This window comes from Trichosurus vulpecula, chromosome 6 (genome assembly GCF_011100635.1).
Source record: "Trichosurus vulpecula isolate mTriVul1 chromosome 6, mTriVul1.pri, whole genome shotgun sequence".
Lineage (NCBI taxonomy): Eukaryota > Metazoa > Chordata > Mammalia > Diprotodontia > Phalangeridae > Trichosurus > Trichosurus vulpecula.
This window is the reverse complement of record NC_050578.1, coordinates 183,767,574-183,786,267: the sequence shown is the minus strand read 5'-3', so window position 1 is coordinate 183,786,267 and position 18,694 is coordinate 183,767,574. Positions and strand designations below refer to the sequence as shown.

General features: G+C 40.9%; 1 protein-coding gene across 1 annotated transcript in view; it reads right to left on the bottom strand.

The window, feature by feature from the left end:
• Positions 1–493: 493 nt before the first annotated feature.
• Positions 494–18,694, bottom strand: part of SEL1L3 (SEL1L family member 3) — a 124,055-nt gene continuing 105,854 nt past the window's right edge. The window contains exons 21-24 of the mRNA XM_036764891.1: positions 15,362–15,489; positions 10,405–10,507; positions 10,229–10,301; positions 494–1,653 (exon numbers count right to left, since the gene is read on the bottom strand). Coding sequence (XP_036620786.1) covers positions 1,526–1,653; positions 10,229–10,301; positions 10,405–10,507; positions 15,362–15,489 — 432 coding nt within the window. The 3' untranslated portion in view covers positions 494–1,525. The remainder of the gene's footprint in view (positions 1,654–10,228; positions 10,302–10,404; positions 10,508–15,361; positions 15,490–18,694) is intronic.

Sequence of the window (18,694 nt, the reverse complement as noted above, 5' to 3'; positions counted from 1 at the left end):
ACATAGATTTTTTTAATAAACAAATAAATTGAACTATGCCTGCTAAAAAAAAAAAAGAAAAAGAAGAGAGCCACCTGTTCACTTTTTAAGCTCAAAAGTTAATGTGTTACCAGAAAAAAAATCTCTCTGATCTTCCCCTTACCTCTGCTTTTACAAAAATTCATGGACTTTAGAACTTTGAGTGATTAAAAAAAAAGTATACATGTGAAAAAGGAAAAAAAAAACCCCAGTCACTTCACAGGTGGTAAAAGTATAAAAATAATTTTATTTACTACTGTAAATAAAGTAGTGCAAAGAAGAGCTGACTGGACCCACAATATTGCATTACTGATTTAATTATTCTAACACATACATACATACACAGAAGCACACAGACTCTTCCTCTTTCATATACACACATGTGTACAAACACACACACACACAGAGGCACACATACTCTTCCTCTTTCATATACACACATGTGCACAAACACACACACACACACACAGAGGCACACATACTCTTCCTCTTTCATATACACACATGTGCACAAACACACACACACACACTCACACCATGGCACACCTCTTTCAAAACCCAAGAACCAGGCACAGGGGGACTAGGAGCTAAAGGGTTGTTTTCTGCATATTCCATTGGCCTACTTCTATTCTAATGGGTAATTCGTGGTGAAGACTACTCTTAAATACTAATCATTTTCTAAATGGCATCTGAAGGTTTACAATTGTGAAGAAACCATATCTGGCAATATCATTAAAGCATTTTAAGCACTATGATCCTAGAAAAATTTAAGGAGAAAAATGTAAACCAATTTACAATGACATTTCCTTTTCTGTGTTTCACACTGACTGATTTAACTCTAATTAAGGCGCCTTTTGTTTCCTTTAGGCATGGCAAGACAAAAAGGAATTTGGTCTGTGCTTCCAGAAGCAGCCAGGCTGCGGAAAGGACTCTTCTTTTCACAAATGCTATGGACCAAAACATTATGAACCCTGCTTAGGCTCCACATTTGCCTATTTTTTTATAAAGAAAAATTTCAAAAGGATTGAACAACACTGATGGAAGCCCTGTTAGAACATAGCTTGCTTTAAGTGGATTTAGACAGAGCACAGGTAAATGATGTCCCCTAAAAAATAGCAATACCATAGTGTAAGTCCAATGGCCCATAACCCTGTAGACCATAACAGGGCATCAGCCATGTCCCTAACACTAGTTATAGAAAGAGGGTTCCACTGTGTTTGCCTAATGCCCTGGGAAAAGCAGTATCTGCTCTGGACACTTTCTGATAACTTAAATATCCATATCCATATGTCTATATTTAATATATATTTATATTTATTTGCATAAATATAAGTATCATATAGATATAGATATTTGCTCAAGTGCAGTATCAATTTCTAGTAGTCAAAACACGTTAAAGTGTTTAGCATTATAATTCTCTGGCTGCAGCATTCCTAATGTCTACTATCAAATACCCATGGTCCAAAGGCTCCATCTCTCATCTAGGGAAACATGGAGAGTCAGCAATTCACCCTCGCTGCTCTAAATTATTTGCAGGAATGGCCTCTTCTTGTTCCAAGGAGCCAACAGCTGGATTTGCAATAGAAGTGGCAATTTCTGAAGACAGTTGTGAAACAGATGCTGGAGGACCACTGGCTGTAAAGAAACACACAGACAGACACAAACACACATACATGCAAAAAAAAAAATGCTGAGTATCTGAAACAACAAGTAGAAAAAAAATACACAGGTTTGGTAAAAGCTAAAGGACACTAGACTAGGTGTTGAGTCCCGGTTCTAATCGTTTTCTGTGGTGCTTTGGACACATAACTAAACACCTTTGAGCCTTCATCTCTAAGATGGTGCAGGGGTGAGTCCTCTCTGGCTGGGAGGTCAGTCCCCTTATTGGTCACCAGAGCTCTGCTGGCTGAGCTGGGAGGTGTCTTTGTCCTCTCTCACATGCCATGTTTGTTCCTCCTGAAGCTGTCCTCTCGACAGGAAACAGGATGACATGTACAAAAGGGACAGTGCTGGATTTGGAATCTGAAGACCTAGATCTGAATCCCTAGAGTGAGTTACTTTACTTCTCTGGAAGTTTATTTAGCTATAATAAAAAGGGGGCTGGATTCCCTATCAGCACTAGGAAAAAAAAAAACGATTCCAAGGAATGCTATTCTTTAGCCAAAAGCATGTGGGTAAATTCCTTTGGGGTCTTCAAAAGCCTCCTTCAAGTTCAAAAACCACTGGAAGGGGTAACAGTATTAACACTTCAGTAGATTATTACATCAGTAAGGTAAGGAGCAGGCCATGTAGGGATGGTATGGGCACATGTTCAGAAGGAGGGGGCCCCCAGAACCAGGGGAGGGGGTAGAAGCAGAAATATTCTCAATACAAACTTGTCTACTGAACAATTTTGCTTTGAGTTAACAGGGTCTGGTAAGGAAATATCATCTCGTCTGTTCAGGGCACAAAACTAGGAAAGAACCTTCTTCCCTGTGCAACTGCATAGGTAAGGGCTTTCCCAGGAAATCGAAGAAGCACTGGCCTTGGAGTCCCTAATTTGTAAGGATGCTGTATGGTGAAAGAAAGCCAGCTCAAGAGTATGATTTGCAGACCTGTGACTCACTTTTATATCGTCTTTTATGGCAAGGCACTTTATATATATGATTTGATTGGATCCTTGCAACACTTGTGCAAAGTAGGCAATATAAGCCTTTGTATTACCCCCATTTTATAGACAAAGAAACTGAGGCTCAATGAGGAGTCTAGACAACTTGCTTAAGGTCATACAGCTAACAAACATCAAGTTGGGGACTTCAATCACATTGCTTCTTGGCCTGAGTCCAGCGTTCTTTCTAGGACACCACGCTGTGTCTCTAATGCTGCCTGGCAGGGCTGATGAGAGAATCTGCCACACTTCATGCTGTGATTACCAAGATCCTTCTACCTTCTGGGGCTGATTGTAATTCTTTTCAAAGAGATTTTAGTCCCATATCATTTTTATAATTTGGGCCAGCTTTCATTCCTAACATGTGTTTGCTTTTAAAAATGCTGCTTGCTTTAGGAATTACTGTTTTACCTTTTCGTTATTTGCTATGATGGAGAAGAGCTTTGGTGTCCAGAAACCAGCGTCGTTTCAATCGGGTTTTTCAGTATATCTGCCTCCCCACCCCCCATTCCCACACACAAGCTGAGCTCCTGGAGGGGAGGACTGTCCTTTTCTTGTCTTTGAATCCACAATGCTTCACATCATGTTCTGCACACAGTTGGTGCTTAATAAATGTTTGTTGTAATACTAAAGGGAGACCACTTTCCCTAAGCATCTGCTTGGAAGCAGGCTTGGGAGGAAGAATTATGGATCATTAAATTACTTCGAAGGATGATGTTCTGAGTTCAAATGTCATCTCCACCATGCAGATGTTCAGAATTCCCAGAGCTGGAAATGATTCTTCCCACATTTGATCCCATGGCATTTTATGCTCCTCAGTCACACATTATCTTACTTGTATTATATTTAGCTCTGCCCATCTCATCTTCACTATTTGATTATAGCTCAACATGGGTAATGAGAAGCATTATAGCATAGTGGAAAGACGTGGAGCCAGGACAGCAAAGGGTCAAGTCCTGCTTCTGACCCATAATGGCTGTGTGACCCTGGCTCAACTGAACCTTTTGGTGTTTTAGGCAACTCTCCAAGAGAGTACCTTGCTGAGAAGGTACGAATATGCACTGGTAGAGGGAATTTCCATACCTGGGGGTTCCCTCTACCAACGAAATTATGAATCTAGCTCTTATACCGCTGCTTTCTGAGGTCAGGAAACCAGTCTTACTTGTTTATTTATTCGCATATTTTTTATTTAAATTCAAGAAGTAGTCATTGAGTTCATGCTATGTTTAAAATAGTCCTGCGCACCCTACAGCCCCAAGGACCCGCCAATCTTGGGCAGTCCTCAAAAAATGTAGAGGATGTTTTCCCCTACATTTTCCTTTGCTGTGGTTCAAGTGGCCGTAAGTGGCCCTCAGGCTGCAGGTTGTGCAGACCTGGTTTAAAACATCCAGGGGAGACAAGGGAGGTACAAGGCATGGTATCTATTTTCAAGGACCTTGTAGTCTTGTTAGAACCCTTATTTATCTGCCCTATTACTCAACTGCCTAGAATATTATGTTCACATAGTAGGTGCTTACTGTATTTTTTTGTTCAATGAATGAATGAATACATGTAACTTTATCAGAGACCTGATATGGGGACATTAAGCCAACTTCTTATTGAACAGTCAGTCAACATTTATAAGCACCCATTATGGGTCAGTCATAGTGCTACCTCTGGTAAAAGACAGTCTCTGCTCTTAAGGAGCTCAGAGTCTAATGGGTACCTCAAAGTAACATATAGTGTACTTGAGGAGAGTGGTGGGGATTGTGGGAATATTTTTTTTAACTCGAGAAGACAAGTTTGGGTCTAGAGAAATGATTTTTATACCATGGACTCCCCAGGTCCACGGGATGAAGCATTTCAGATTATTTTAAATGCATAAAACAAAACACATAGGATTAAAAAGCATTTCAGATTATTTTAAATGCACAAAACAAAACACATAGGATTAAAAAGAAAACTAATTATATTAAAATAGATGTATTTCCCCCCATCCAAGTTTAGGGACCCCATCCAATCTATCCACAGTTTGGATGCCGGGCTAAGAACCCCTGACATGATTCAGAGCTCTACTGAGCATAAGGCAGAATAGCCCAGTGGATCCCATTTCAGCCTTGGAGACGGGGTGAAATGGGTTTACGACTCATTTCTGACACTTTAATTTCTCTATCTGCAAAAGGAGAATAGAAATACCTGGAATAGTACCTACCCTATGAGGTTGCACTAAGGCTCAGCTAAAGACAAAAGACTTGAAAGTTATATCCATTCTTCTAACTTTTATGTAACTTTCTGTTATTACTATTACTGTAAGTGGTAGAAATTACTTTGCCTGGTATGCCCAACAAGGCTTCATTTTTACAGGATTTACATCGGGTTTTGAGAGCTCTTCCCAGGGATGCCATAGAATTCTGGGCTGAGCACTATTTAGGACTGGGGAGAGAAGCCTTTGGAGATGGAAAGCCAATTGATCAGTGCTTAGGAATAGCGTTGGGAAGTAACCTCATTGGGATGCCAGCTGATAGTGACACCTGGCCAAAAGTTGGTCAAATAACACCCTCTTTTAAAAATGGATTCACACTCTAGGCTTCTCTTGGTTCCTGAAGAGAGGCCTCCTAAAAGCCTACTTTGAATGCATAATGGAAATCTCACTGGAAAAGTATCAAATATGTTAAAACAAAGTGAATCAATAGTTTAAAAAAAAGTATAGTCATATTAGAGATCATGGTATATTGTTTAGGGCTATTCAACCACTTTTATCTGTTCCTCATCTAACTATTGACATATGGTCCAAGTGGATTTTCCCATATAAATGCTCTTTCTCCATTCTAGGATGTAGCATCAATCTCTAATTCTCTGTATCTTTTTGTTCATTCTGAGAGCCCAGCCAGACACCGTGCTTCTTGGAAAAACAACTAGTTAGAACTATATCTGGGGATGATTACCCCTCAGCTGCCATCTTACAACTGCATTTCCCACTAGGAAAGTGTTGGTGGTTAACATAATGTATAGAAGCAAAAAAAAAAGTAAAACAAACAAAAAAAGATAAACAGATTTTCCTCCTGTCCAGAGGAAAAGGCTTCAATGCCCCACAAAAAAGCTCAGGAGGAGAAAGAAGATACAGGATGGCTGCCCTGAGGTCTAGAGTTCAGAGAAGTTTCAGCAACAGAAGTTTCTTTCTCAACACATGTCATGACCAATCTGTCCAAGCAGCCTCATTCCTAGGATGCTGGCTTCTTTCCTTTTGGGGGTTGTCTCTGTCTGCAGCTCCATGAGGTTTCCCATTCTCCCATTACTGGGTCTTCTCTGATGAGGAATGCATGGTGCTCATCCCTTTTTCCCAAATGATTTGGGTACCTACTTCTAGAGGTGGGAATTGATGAGACAGGTCAATGAGAAGCCCATTATCTCAAGTGCTACTTAAAGTCACTTTAGGAAAGAATGAGATTCAGGTTGTGTTGTAGTATTTGTCCTTCCTTCTCCAAGAGGACCATCAGGGAAATGATGACATGACTTGCAGTTGACTTTGATTTGACTGAGGGATGGCTTTGCAAAGTCACCAGCCTCACTTTCTCCTCCAGAGCCATCTGGGTCCAGTGGCCCAATATTCACCAGGATGACTGGAGATAGCCCAGGATGCATCTAGAGACCCTGGCCCTTTTCAGGTTCTCACTTTGAGTGAGGTAATGCCCATTCAGTAAATAGGCCTCTTTAAGAAGTTAATCAAGGGGTGGCCCCTTTTATCAAAACTCAAAAAAAAAAAAAGTCAAACTGGGAGGGGAATACCCTCAGGGTTCATGTCCAAAAGAGAAACAGTTAGAGTCAGGAAGACTCATCTTCCTGAGTTCAAATCCAGCCTCAGACATTTACTGGCTGTGTGACCCTGAGCAAGTCATTTAACTTGTCTGCCTCAGTTTCCAATGAGATTCAAGTAGGCTGGTTAAAGAAATACCAAACTAACAGGGGCTCCTCCACTCCAAACAAATGAGCTGAATGATGGAATAATGATGTGCCTGGATATCCACAAAACTCTGAACTATTCCCACCCCTGGCCTATATGTCCCTGGTTACCTCACCTTCCAGTCCACCTTTCTGTCCCTGATTACTTCATCTCCTCATCCATGACAGGTTTTCCTCTATAAGAATCCCTAGCTTTTCCTGGCTAGTGGGCATTTCCCTTAGGAGGTTGCCTCTCTTGGGGGGAGGGGAGGTGGGACTGCTTCCTGGGGGGGGGCTATTTCCCTGGGGGGGGGTGGAGCTGCCTCCCCTGGTGGGGCACTCTCTCTTAAGGAACTGCTGTTTCCATTAAGGAGCCGCCCCCCTTAAGCTGGGGTCTCTCTTAAGCTGCAGCCATCCTTAAGGGGCAGTGACTTTCCTCAAGGAAGAGCCTGCTTGGTGTGTTAACCACTATAAATGCCTTTACTTGACTTGGAGACAGCCTAAGTGAATTCAAGTAGGAGCAACTCTGCCACACACACCTTGCACCTCAACATTTTGGGGTTCTCCTGAACCTCAGCATTCTCCTTATGTGATTAGGAGCTGGGTTCTTCTTTGAGTCTGCTTCTTGGTCCTAGTGAACTCACTTTAAAAGGTTAGCTGGAAGTAGGTCCTACCTCTGGCCTCCATTCTGCCATACTCATGAGGACCTCAAGAATAATATTTCATCTAGTTAGTTGTAGAGGATCAGGTGGTTTGATTTTATGCACCCTTCAAAATGGATCAGTTAGTTTAAAACATTAGTAAGGTACCTAATTGTTCCTAATTATATTTCCGAAATTCTTGTATACAGATATTACTAATATTATTTAAATAGTTTATGCTAATATAAGTTAATCTTTGTGTTTAGTTATTTTAATGAAGATCTCTATTGTCATAGAACAAACTGCCTTGAGTGGGAAAGCAAGATAATCTCCTCTCCAGTGAATCAGTTCTATGAGAAGCTTGGGCGTTTGGATCGAAGGCTAGAATCCAGGTGTTATTGTTCACTTGGTGGTAGCCTATGCCAAACTGCAAGCAAAGCACCCTTGGAAGAAATAAATAACCTCTTCAGAGTTAGCCTTGCAAACACCAACCAATGAAGTGATGGCCAATTTTATACAAGGTTTCAACTGATAATAAATAGAACATAATTCTCTATGGGTGATTGGAGCCTAAAGCAAAATGGATGGACATCTCAGTTTAATAGTACACAAATGAATTATTATATTTTTTAAAATGATGACTACCCAGACTAAAATGCAAGTCATCAGATAACAAAGTCCCCTAACTCAGAACACTGTGCCATTCACAGGCTATGTCTTCCATATGGTTCCTGGATTTTCAAATAGCTGTGCTTTGAGCAATTTTTAAAAATTTATTTGTTTTGGGTTATACCTTGCTAAGTGTCAAAAACACATCATCACATCTTCTGCCACTACCCTGGTACTTAAGAATGCTCAGCCACTTAATCTTCTATTTTTGAACTTCTTTCTTTATTCCCTCACACTGCTTGACCCCTATGACACCATGAGTCAGCACACTAGGTAAGTCCTGTTGCCTTTGACATGGATTCACCAAAACTTAGTTTCTTCCTTCTCTCTCTCATGCTTTAATATATAAAATGGTCCCCAATTCAGTCGCCAATCCCATAATTGTGGTTAACTGTTAAGATAATAGATATAAAGCAGCAGGGGACCTCAAGAGATCATCTAGTCCAATTTTCCTGTTTTACAGATGAGGAGATTGGGACCCTGAGAGAAGTTAATTACCCAGAGTCACACAGGAAATAGAGGATAAGAGTTGGGATTCAAACATAGGTATCTGGATTCCAAATCCAGGATTCTTTCTAAGTTCGCACCCAACTGGAAATCTTGCTAAATACTAAAGACATTTTCCATATATTTTATCTCTTTAAAGTGTTTGTGGTTGAGAAGAGTTTGTAGATGCCACTGAAGAGGAAAGGAAGGAAAGAGAGTTAGGAGACAGCAAAAAGTTAAGGGAAAAAATGTGTAAATATGTGGATGGTATAGAGTATCCCCAGCAAGGTGGATAGCTGAGGAAAAGGAAGAAAAAGGAAAAGAAATGATAAAGTGAAGGAGGAGAGAGTAAGATGAGGATATATTGGGAGTACAGATGAAGATATGAAGAAAAGTAGCGGAAACTACTTTTCATAAAAAACAATTCTACTAGCCCATGAATTTTCATGGGTACCAGCTGGTATAAAACCATAAAGACAATTTTCAGCTCCTCTAACTGAATTGCATTTGTAATAATCATAACAATATTTCTACAGAGTAAAAATGACAAAGATAATTTGAAATGGAAAACACTGACAACTTGCAAAATGAATGTGCTATACCTGGTAACAAATTTAGTGATGGAACGGAATTTGCATGAGCTAGATTTATAAGCCAGCTGACGATAAGGCATCAGACCTAGGAGAGGGTTTGGATGGTCTCTCATTAACTTCCTTAGGGGACTGGAAGCAAAAGGATGATTCCATCTGCCCTCCTCACCACTGACTCCTTTCTCACCACCTCCTGACATCAGGTTTATTTTGTTCACTTTTCATTTTCTGCTACACAAGTAATCCCCATAGTAATGTTTATAGAGCATGTCCCTTCTTCAGCTTGTTGTTTGCTAATGTCTGCATAGATGTGTTTGTGAGTCTTTATGTCTTTTTATGTCTGTCCAGGTTGATGGAGCCTGTTTTAGACTATAATCTAAAAAGAGGGCCTGTGTGTTTGTTTGTTTCGGTCTCTACAGTATAAAGCACTATCCCCTGGCTCAGATACATGCTGAATAAATGCCTTCTGATGATGATTTCAAATTTATACATCCATGCATTAAACATGTATCAACACATATCCATCTATCCATTCAACAAATATCTATTGAACTCTTGCTTTACACATGATACTGTCCTGGGTGCAGTGAGGGATACAAAGTCACTGTTAAGTCACTATTCCTGCTCTCAAGAAATTTATAATCTAGAGTAGGGGTTCTTAAATATTTTTTGTGTGTCATCAGCCCTTTTGACAAGTCTAATGAAGCCTATGGACCCCTTCTCAGAATAATGTTCTTAAATGCATAAAGTAAAATATATAGAATTACAAAAACAAATTATATTATATAAATATAAACATTCATATACAAGTATTTATATTATATAATCAAAAAATATTTTTTAAAAGTTCATAAAACCCAGACCTAGAAGACAAGTTAAGATGCATGTATGAATATCCACAATACAATGTGGTATCTAGTAAGTGTCATATGAGAGACACAAACTAAGTCCTAGAGAAATGCCAAGAAGGGCACATCACAACCAATTTGGGGGGATTTGGAAAGGTACTCAATTCACTGCAATGAAACTAATATTTACTGTAGTAATGAAAAGGAGGTGGTATGTGAAGGAAAAGACCAGATGGGTTGTAGCAAGTGGAAATCAGGAGGTACTCTAGATAGATGGAATAGTCTAAGCAAAAGGAAAAATGGAGGCAGGAAAGTAAGACTTAACAGAGGAAGGAAACACACACACACACACACACACACACACACACACACACACTTTCTATAATGGGTTTGATTCAGATAAATCATTACCTGAGACTGATTGAAAATACTGGACTGCCAATGCGATCAATATGGATACCAGAAAGGTTCCCAGAAAGTAGATCTGCCAAAATTCAGAAGTGGGTATTAGATGAATGACAGCCAGAAAGGGCAGGAGCTGTAAAGACCCATGGGGGTAGGGGGAGGCCCAGGGACATAATACCTACCAGGGCTGAGTGCAAAATTCCATCACAGGTGATCCGCAAATAAAGATAAAACAAAGCGAATGAACAAGGACTGAGCAAATCCTCATTACTATGGCTCCAGCACCTACAATAAAAACCACAAATCACCTTGATTATTTTACTTAATTTGGTAGTAATGCTGATTACTGACATTTTCCAAGTAGTCTACAAAGCTTCATAGTCTTCCTTGTGAGCAAGAACAATTTCAGGATGGGAGATGGGTTCAAAGCCAGGTAGAGTGGCACCCTAGCTTTCTCTTCAGTTTTGTTTTGTTCTAGGCACTTAAGGTGAACTCTTAAGGATTCTGACCCTTTTGGGTAACTATCAAAAAACCAGTCTGAGTCTTGCTGCAATGCAAAGGCTGCTAGGGCAGGATTCTGATAAAGCAGACCAGTCTCTACCTCTCAGAGCATTTGGGAGGAAAGCCTCTAGGGAACTTAAAGGTTTGCAAAGTACTTTGCCTGATAAGTTCAGTGTGATGTTCACCATAGCTCCTTAAAGCAAGGTTCCATTAGCCCTATTTTATAGCATAAGAGGATCTGAGGCAGGATTTCAAGTCTGGGATTGCTAACTCCAGGTCCACCTCTCTATTCACCCCAGCCCCCTTCCTCCAAAGTATTGTAAACTGAAGAACATCATCTAAATGATTCCCTTGCTGCTCCATCTGTTATGCCCTTTCCCAAAGCCTGCACCTGAAAACATGGCCTAACATCATAGTGTGTAAGGGCTAGGAGAAGCCTGGATTTCACGAAACAACCTCTCGGTTTCACAAATGAATCTGCTAACGTTCAGACACTTGCTGAAGGTCACTACATAATTCATTTCTTCCTTATCTACCACCCCATCCTTATCTTCTCTAGGAAGTTAGTTTGGGAACCTAGTGGAGAGAGGATCTGCCTGAGAATCAGGAAGAATGGGTCAAGGGATGAATTAAGTGCTTGTGAATCATTTGCTATATGCTAAGCACCAGGGACAGTGCTAGACTATACTAGGAAAAGTGACGACAACCCTTGCTTTCGAAGAGCTAATACTCTAAGAACTGAATTCAAATCCTAGCCCAGATTTACTGGCCACATGATTCTGGGTGAGTCACTTAATTCTCTTGCCTCAGTCTCCTTATCTGCAAAATAGGGTAATCATGGGGGCGGAGCCAAGATGGCAGCTGGTAAGCACGGACTAGAGTGAGCTCCGTACCCGAGTCCCTCCAAAAACCTATAAAAATGGCTCTGAACCAATTCTAGAACGGCAGAACCCACAGAACAGCAGAGGGAAGCAGGGCTCCAGCCCAGGACAGCCCGGATAGTCTCTGGGTGAGCTCTATTCCACACGGAGCTGGGAGCTGGGAGCTGGGAGCTGGGAACGGAGTGGAGCAGAGCCCAGCCTGAGCTGCGTGGACGATCCAGTCCAGAAGCCGGGCGGAGGGGGCCCTAGCGCCCTGAATATGTGAGCTGCGGCAGTTACCAGACCCCTCAACCCACAAACACCAAAGACTGCGGAGAAGGTTAGTGGGAAAAGCTGCGGGAGTGGAAGGAGTTCGCGGTTCGGCTTCCAGCCCCGGGGGCAGCGGAGGTGGGGCAGCTACAGCTGTTGTTACTTCCGGCTCCAGGCCCACCTGGTGGGGGGAATTAAGTGGCGGATCAGAGCAGGAGTGCAACAGCCTGCTAAAGATCTGAGCCCAGTCTGGACTGGGGGTCCTTGGGGAAGGAGGAGTGCGGCTCTGACAGAGCTGGCACCTCCCCCCCAAACGTAGAACATAGAACTCTGTAATCTACAAGCAGTCATACCCCACTGAAAAACTCAAGGGTCAAGTTAGTTGGTTGGGAATATGGCCAGGACGCGAAAACGCGCCCAGATTCAGTCTCAGACTTTGGATTCTTTCTTTGGTGACAAAGAAGACCAAAACATACAGCCTAAAGAAGACAGCAAAGTCATAGAGCCTACAACCAAAGCCTCCAAGAAAAACATGAACTGGCCCCAGACCATAGAAGAACTCAAAAAGGATTTGGAAAAGCAAGTTAGAGAAGTAGAGGAAAAATTGGGAAGAGAAATAAGAAGGATGCGAGAAAACCATGAAAAACAAGTCAATGACTTGCTAAAGGAGACCCAAAAAAATACTGAAAAATACACTGAAGAAAACAACACCTTACAAAATAGACTAACTCAAATGGCAAAAGAGCTCCAAAAAGCCAATGAGGAGAAGAATTCCTTGAAAGGCAGAATTAGCCAAATGGAAAAGAAGGTCCAAAAGACCACTGAAGAAAATACTACTTTAAAAATTAGATTGGAGCAAGTGGAAGCTAGTGACTTTATGAGAAATCAGGATATTATAAAACAGAACCAGAGGAATGAAAAAATGGAAGACAATGTGAAATATCTCCTTGGAAAAACCACTGACCTGGAAAATAGATCCAGGAGAGATAATTTAAAAATTATTGGACTACCTGAAAGCCATGATCAAAAAAAGAGCCTAGATACCATCTTTCAGGAAATTATCAAGGAGAACTGCCCTGATATTCTAGAGCCACAGGGCAAAATAGAAATTGAAAGAATCCATCGATCGCCTCCGCAAATAGATCCCAAAAAGAAATCTCCTAGGAATATTGTTGCCAAATTCCAGAGCTCCCAGATCAAGGAGAAAATACTACAAGCAGCCAGAAAGAAACAATTTGAGTATTGTGGAAACCCAATCAGAATAACCCAAGATCTGGCAGCTTCTACATTAAGAGATCGAAGGGCTTGGAATGCGATATTCCGGAGGTCAATGGAGCTAGGATTAAAACCTAGAATCACCTACCCAGCAAAACTAAGTATCATGTTCCAAGGCAAAATATGGACTTTCAATAAAATGGAGGACTTTCAAGCTTTCTCAGTGAAAAGACCAGAACTGAATAGAAAATTTGACTTTCAAACACAAGAATCAAGAGAAGCATGAAAAGGTAATCAAGAAACGGAAATTGCAAGGGACTTACTAAAGTTGAACTGTTTTGTTTACATTCCTACATGGAAAGATGATGAGTATGATTCATGAGACCTCAGTATTAGGGTAGTTGAAGGGAATATGCATATATATATATATATGCATATATATATGTTTATGTATATATATAAGTGAATGTGTATGTATGCATGTATGTAGGTGTATATATATATATATGTAAAAGAGAGAGAGCAGACACAGGGTGAGTTGAGGATGAAGGGAAGATAGCTAAAAGAAATAAAATGAAATTAAGGGATGAGAGAGTAACTTACTGAGAGAGGGAGATAGGGAGAGATAGAATGGGGTGGATTATCTCCCATAAAGGTGGCAAGAGGAAGCAGTTCTAGGAGAGGAGGGGAGTGGGCAGGTGAGGGGGGAATGAGTGAACCTTGCTCTCATCAGATTTGGCCTGAGGGGGAATACCATACATACTCAGTTGGGTATCTTACCCCACAGGAAAGAAGAGGGAGGAAGATAAAAAAAAAATAAAAGGCAGGGGGATGATGGAGTGGAGGGCAGATGGGGGTGGAGGTAATCAAAACAAACACTTTGGAAAGGGGACAGGGTCAAGGAAGAAAATTCAATAAAGCGGGATGGGTTGGGAAGGAGCAAAATGTAGTTAGCCTTTCACAACATGAATATTGTGGAAGGGTTATACATAATAATACATGTGTGGCCTAGGTTGAATTGCTCAACTTCTTAGGGAGGGTGGGTGGGAAGGGAAGAGGGAAGGGAATTTGGAACTCAAAGTTTTAAAATCAGATGTTCAAAAACAAAAAAACTTTTTGTATGCAACTAAAAAATAAGATACACAGGCAATGGGGCGTAGAAATTTATCTTGCCCTACAAGAAAGGAAGGGAAAAGGGGATGAGAGGGGAGGGGGGTGATAGAGGGGAGGGCTGACTGGGGAACAGGGCAACCAGAATATACGCCATCTTGGAATTGCGGGGGAGGGCAGAAATGGGGAGAAAATTTGTAATCCAAACTGTTGTGAAAATCAATGCTGAAAACCAAATATGTTAAATAAATAAATTGCATTAAAAAAAAAATAGGGTAATCATAATAATAACATGTGCCTCAGACAGTTAAGCCACTTAATCTCTCCTTCAGTTTCCTACTTCACAGAGCTGTTGTACGGATCAAAGCAAAGTGTGTAAAGCACATTGAAAACCTTGAGTGCTACATAAATGCTGGCTGCTAGAATCGCCACCACCATCATTCTTATTATTTACATGCCTAGCTACACAAAAACTTCACTCCAAGAACAGTTATCTGATGATTGTTCCTTTTACAGCTTCCTTCAGGAATTCACAAAAGAAAGATTTTTATCTAGCAGTCCAGTACCTTAAACCTTGTGCCTAAGGCAAAGAGTAATCAATCAGCTGATGTTGACTGGGCAGGGGAATTTGTAAATTCACTAGTAAGTACTGGATCTTGAGCCCTTTTCATTCTTCCTTGTTAGATATGCTAGTGATGTGGATACAAACTGCCCTAAGAGTTAGAAATAATACAAAGAGTTGACTTTGCAAAGCCCCTAGTCTCTAACCTGAAGGTGTCCTAAAGTCTCTTCCCCTTATCTTGAAATACTATAAAACTTCCCCCTTATCCTGGACCACAAAACTCCTTGTCTCCCTCATCCTGGTTATACATTTTCCCCAGTCTCCCTTATCCTGTCCTTATAAAAACAAGCCCCTGTCCCTCTGTAAATGGCTCCTCCTTCTTCCAGGGCTAGCCTGCTGCTTTTTCATCAATAAAGCTCCCAATGGCTACAGAGAAGGTCTAAGTGAATTCTTTTACACCCGAACCAGCTCTAACAACTCTAAACCTCATCCCCTAGTAGGGAGTCAGGGGGCCTGGCTATTATGAAATGAAAGGCAGACTTTTACCCGGAAACAAATACTTCCCCTTTAGCTCACACACAAAAAATGCCATAAAGTCATCAAGTGAAGTTACAAGCTCACCTTTTATAGAGTTCCTGAAGGATAGAGATGTTACTAGAATGGAGTGTTTGATCAATCTCTAGATATTCCAAAATGTGGTATGGGATGGTAGCTCCCTCTTCAATTAGAAGGGCCAGGTTAAAAAATCCCTAAAAAATCAAAACAAGCAAAAAAAAAATATAACTAAACAAACCACAAACAAAAGTCATCCATTCCAAACAAACAAATCACATACCCACACCCCTCATCAGAATGTAAACTTTTACAACCTCCATATTTTTTTCAGTCCTAGTGCCAGATGGTTTTGTCATCTTCATTGATGAGTTGTTTCCTTAAATATATGCATCTGAGAAATTTATTTGCAAAAGAACCAGTAGGCTTTCATAGGGATGCTGAGCTCCATCTGCTCAGAAACTAGTCAACCGGAGGATTTGTCCTTTTCCTTCACTTTCTGAAAACAGAACTAGCTGGAAATTTTGCCTTCATATCAGAAAAAAGAGATAAAGGACCAGAGCAAAGGCTATGCCCATTATTTACTGATTATTCTTTGAGGCCCCACCAGCAGGTTGGAAATCAAACTTTGTATCTGCACATTTTGGTGGAGTCATATTCTAATACGGGGCATACTTTTAAGGCAGAGGATAGCTGTGCTTAGCTTTCCATTAATCGCCATGGGAAAATTACTCCTTTAGGCCCTTTCTCTGGAAAAGTCTCTGCTCTGCTACCTGTTTTCAGGAAGCCTGGGATGGTTCTAACCAGCTATATTCTGGAGCCAGCTTGTATGGGCTGGTAAGCTGATTGTTAAATTTTCAGTGTGAACATTCACACTTCAGAAATAGGCAAGTACCTCAAATCAGTGATTATTTATTATTTTATTGATTGTCTAGTCTTAAGAAAATGATGGAAAAAGTTAATAAAGCAGATTAAACTTAAAGGCGTGCTGTGCATACATATTTTACTGAGAGTTGGTTGTTGCACACTTATCTGCAAATACCACCCCCCTCCTCCAGTTATAAATCTTTAGACAGATTCCCTCCAGGAGTTTGAGCAGAGCAAGGAAGAATACCTGCTTTCTCATTCAGGAGCATCATGGGGCTAAAACCTCTTGCAAACTTGGGCCACATGGTCTTGAAAGGGAAGGCAGCTGAGCATGGGGCACTAGAGTGCCCTATCACATTTTCTTCCAGCTGTGTAGCTGCTACTCCCATTGTATTCTCACTTAAACATTTTCCTAAGTTATTTTTATGGCAGTGGAAGGACACGTGCTTTGCCAGTGGCCCCTGACCAAAGCTACCAGCTCCAGATAAGTGATTTTTCACTAGACCTAGGAAAGGGGCTAGGAGAATTCATTTGTTGTTCACATCTAGCAGGGTGTAATGTTTGCACAAAGAGTAAAGGAAAGAACCCAGCTTTCTGTGCTGATCCTTGCATATGGATGAGAAGGAAAATCTTGGTGATAAGTTACTAATCAACTCATCTTAAGGTAAAAGGTAGATTAAGTTAAATAGAGTTGTTGCTAATTAGATGGCTCTTGACTACACTCTCTCTCCCCTTATAGCATCATAGACTCAGACCTGGAAGGTCCTGTAAAGGCCACCTTGTCCCACTCCCTCATTCTGCAGGTAGGAAACTGAGGTCTAGAGAAGTTAAACCAACTGCCCAGGGTTACATTGGTAGTAACTGACAGAGCCTGGATCTAACACCAGGGCCACTGACTCTAAATCCAGAGCTCATCCCACTGCCCCACAGCCCATTCCTTACGTCCAAGTGCTCCTTTTTTCAATATTTCAATGCAGCCATGACCTCATCCATATATATATTTTCTCCAATCATTTGCATCACAACCTATCCAAATCTTATTGTGGACAATTATCCTTCCACAAATCTTCCCTAGAGAAGCTCAAGCTGTATAGCCCTGGAAATTTTCCCTTTATTGTTATTCCTTTTCATTCTAGTGCCTTTCCTCAGTTGATTATTCCTAATTTATCCTGTATATAGCTTATAAAAGTTTGGAAATTGTCTCCTGCATTAGCCTGTGAGCTTCTGGAGAGTAGGGATAGTCTTTTGCACTTCTTTGTAATCTCAGCATTTAGCACAGGGCTTGGTGCATAATAGGCACTTAATGTTTATTGAATGAATGACAATGGTCTTCCTGTCTTCATATTTTCTCATACTGTCAATGTATCTGCAATCGTCTTTAAAAACTCCTTTGAACTCATCACCTCCTACTCAAAACCAAAAAAATCCCTCCTTGCCTCCTATCTGCAGATAAAACAGAATTAAAATCCTTCAGCCCAGTATTCAAGGCCCTCTATCATCTGACTTCTACCAATACCTCCTCTAACTTTATTTTCCACTGCTCATCTCCACAAATTCTTCATTCAGATCAAATCCTGTCCCCTGAACTTTATTCATTCTCTCTGCCTGGGTGGGATTCCTTCTCTCTTCTCCCCTACTTACTAATCTAAATTTCACTCTTCCCTCAAACTCCAGCCCAAATCCTAAACTCTTCCCAACCAGCCTAATCCCCAACAATGAGTAACTCCTCAGAGCTCCTATAGCACTTACAATCCATCCTTTCTTTGGCCCTGAGGATCTGCTCAAGAGCAAGAATTGCATGGTATGACAAGGCATGAATGAGCTGGGTGCTACACTAATGGATGGCATCCTCATACTGATGTGATCGATCACAGATCTATCCCACCATAGAAGTATATGCTACCTTAGATTGGTTTTTTTGACTTTTGCTGCAGATGTCAATTCATTTCAATAAACATTAAGGACCTACTCAGTACAAGACAATGTCTTTGTTTCAGTTAGATTACAAACACCTGAAGGAAAAGGAACAATTCTTGTAACCCTAGAGCCTAGTATGGTGCTATAAACATGGCAGGCACCCAATCATGTCTCTGTGGATGATGATGAGCAAATAATTAATAAGCACTTATGAAGCAACTACTATGTATCAGACTCTATATTAGGTACTGAGGATAGAAAGACAAAAATGAAATAATTCCTGCTTACATTCTTTGAGGAGACACAGCATTTACATACATAACTGTATTAAAACAAAGTCATCTGGGCAGAGGACAACTAGAAGTTTAAGCTGCTTCTTGAAGAAAGAAAGGGCTTCTGTGAGAGGAGGGAGCGCATTCCAAGCATGGGGGACAGGCAGTGAAGAGCACAGAGGTGGGAGGCAATGACAAGGCTAGTTTGGCTGGCCCGGAGAATGTCCTGACTAGTCCTAGTCGGGACTAGGTTGCAAACGGTTTGAAAAGTCAAACAGAAGAGTTTGTATTCTATCTTATACACAATAGGAAAGCCAATAAGCTTACTGAGTAGATGAACCGAGTG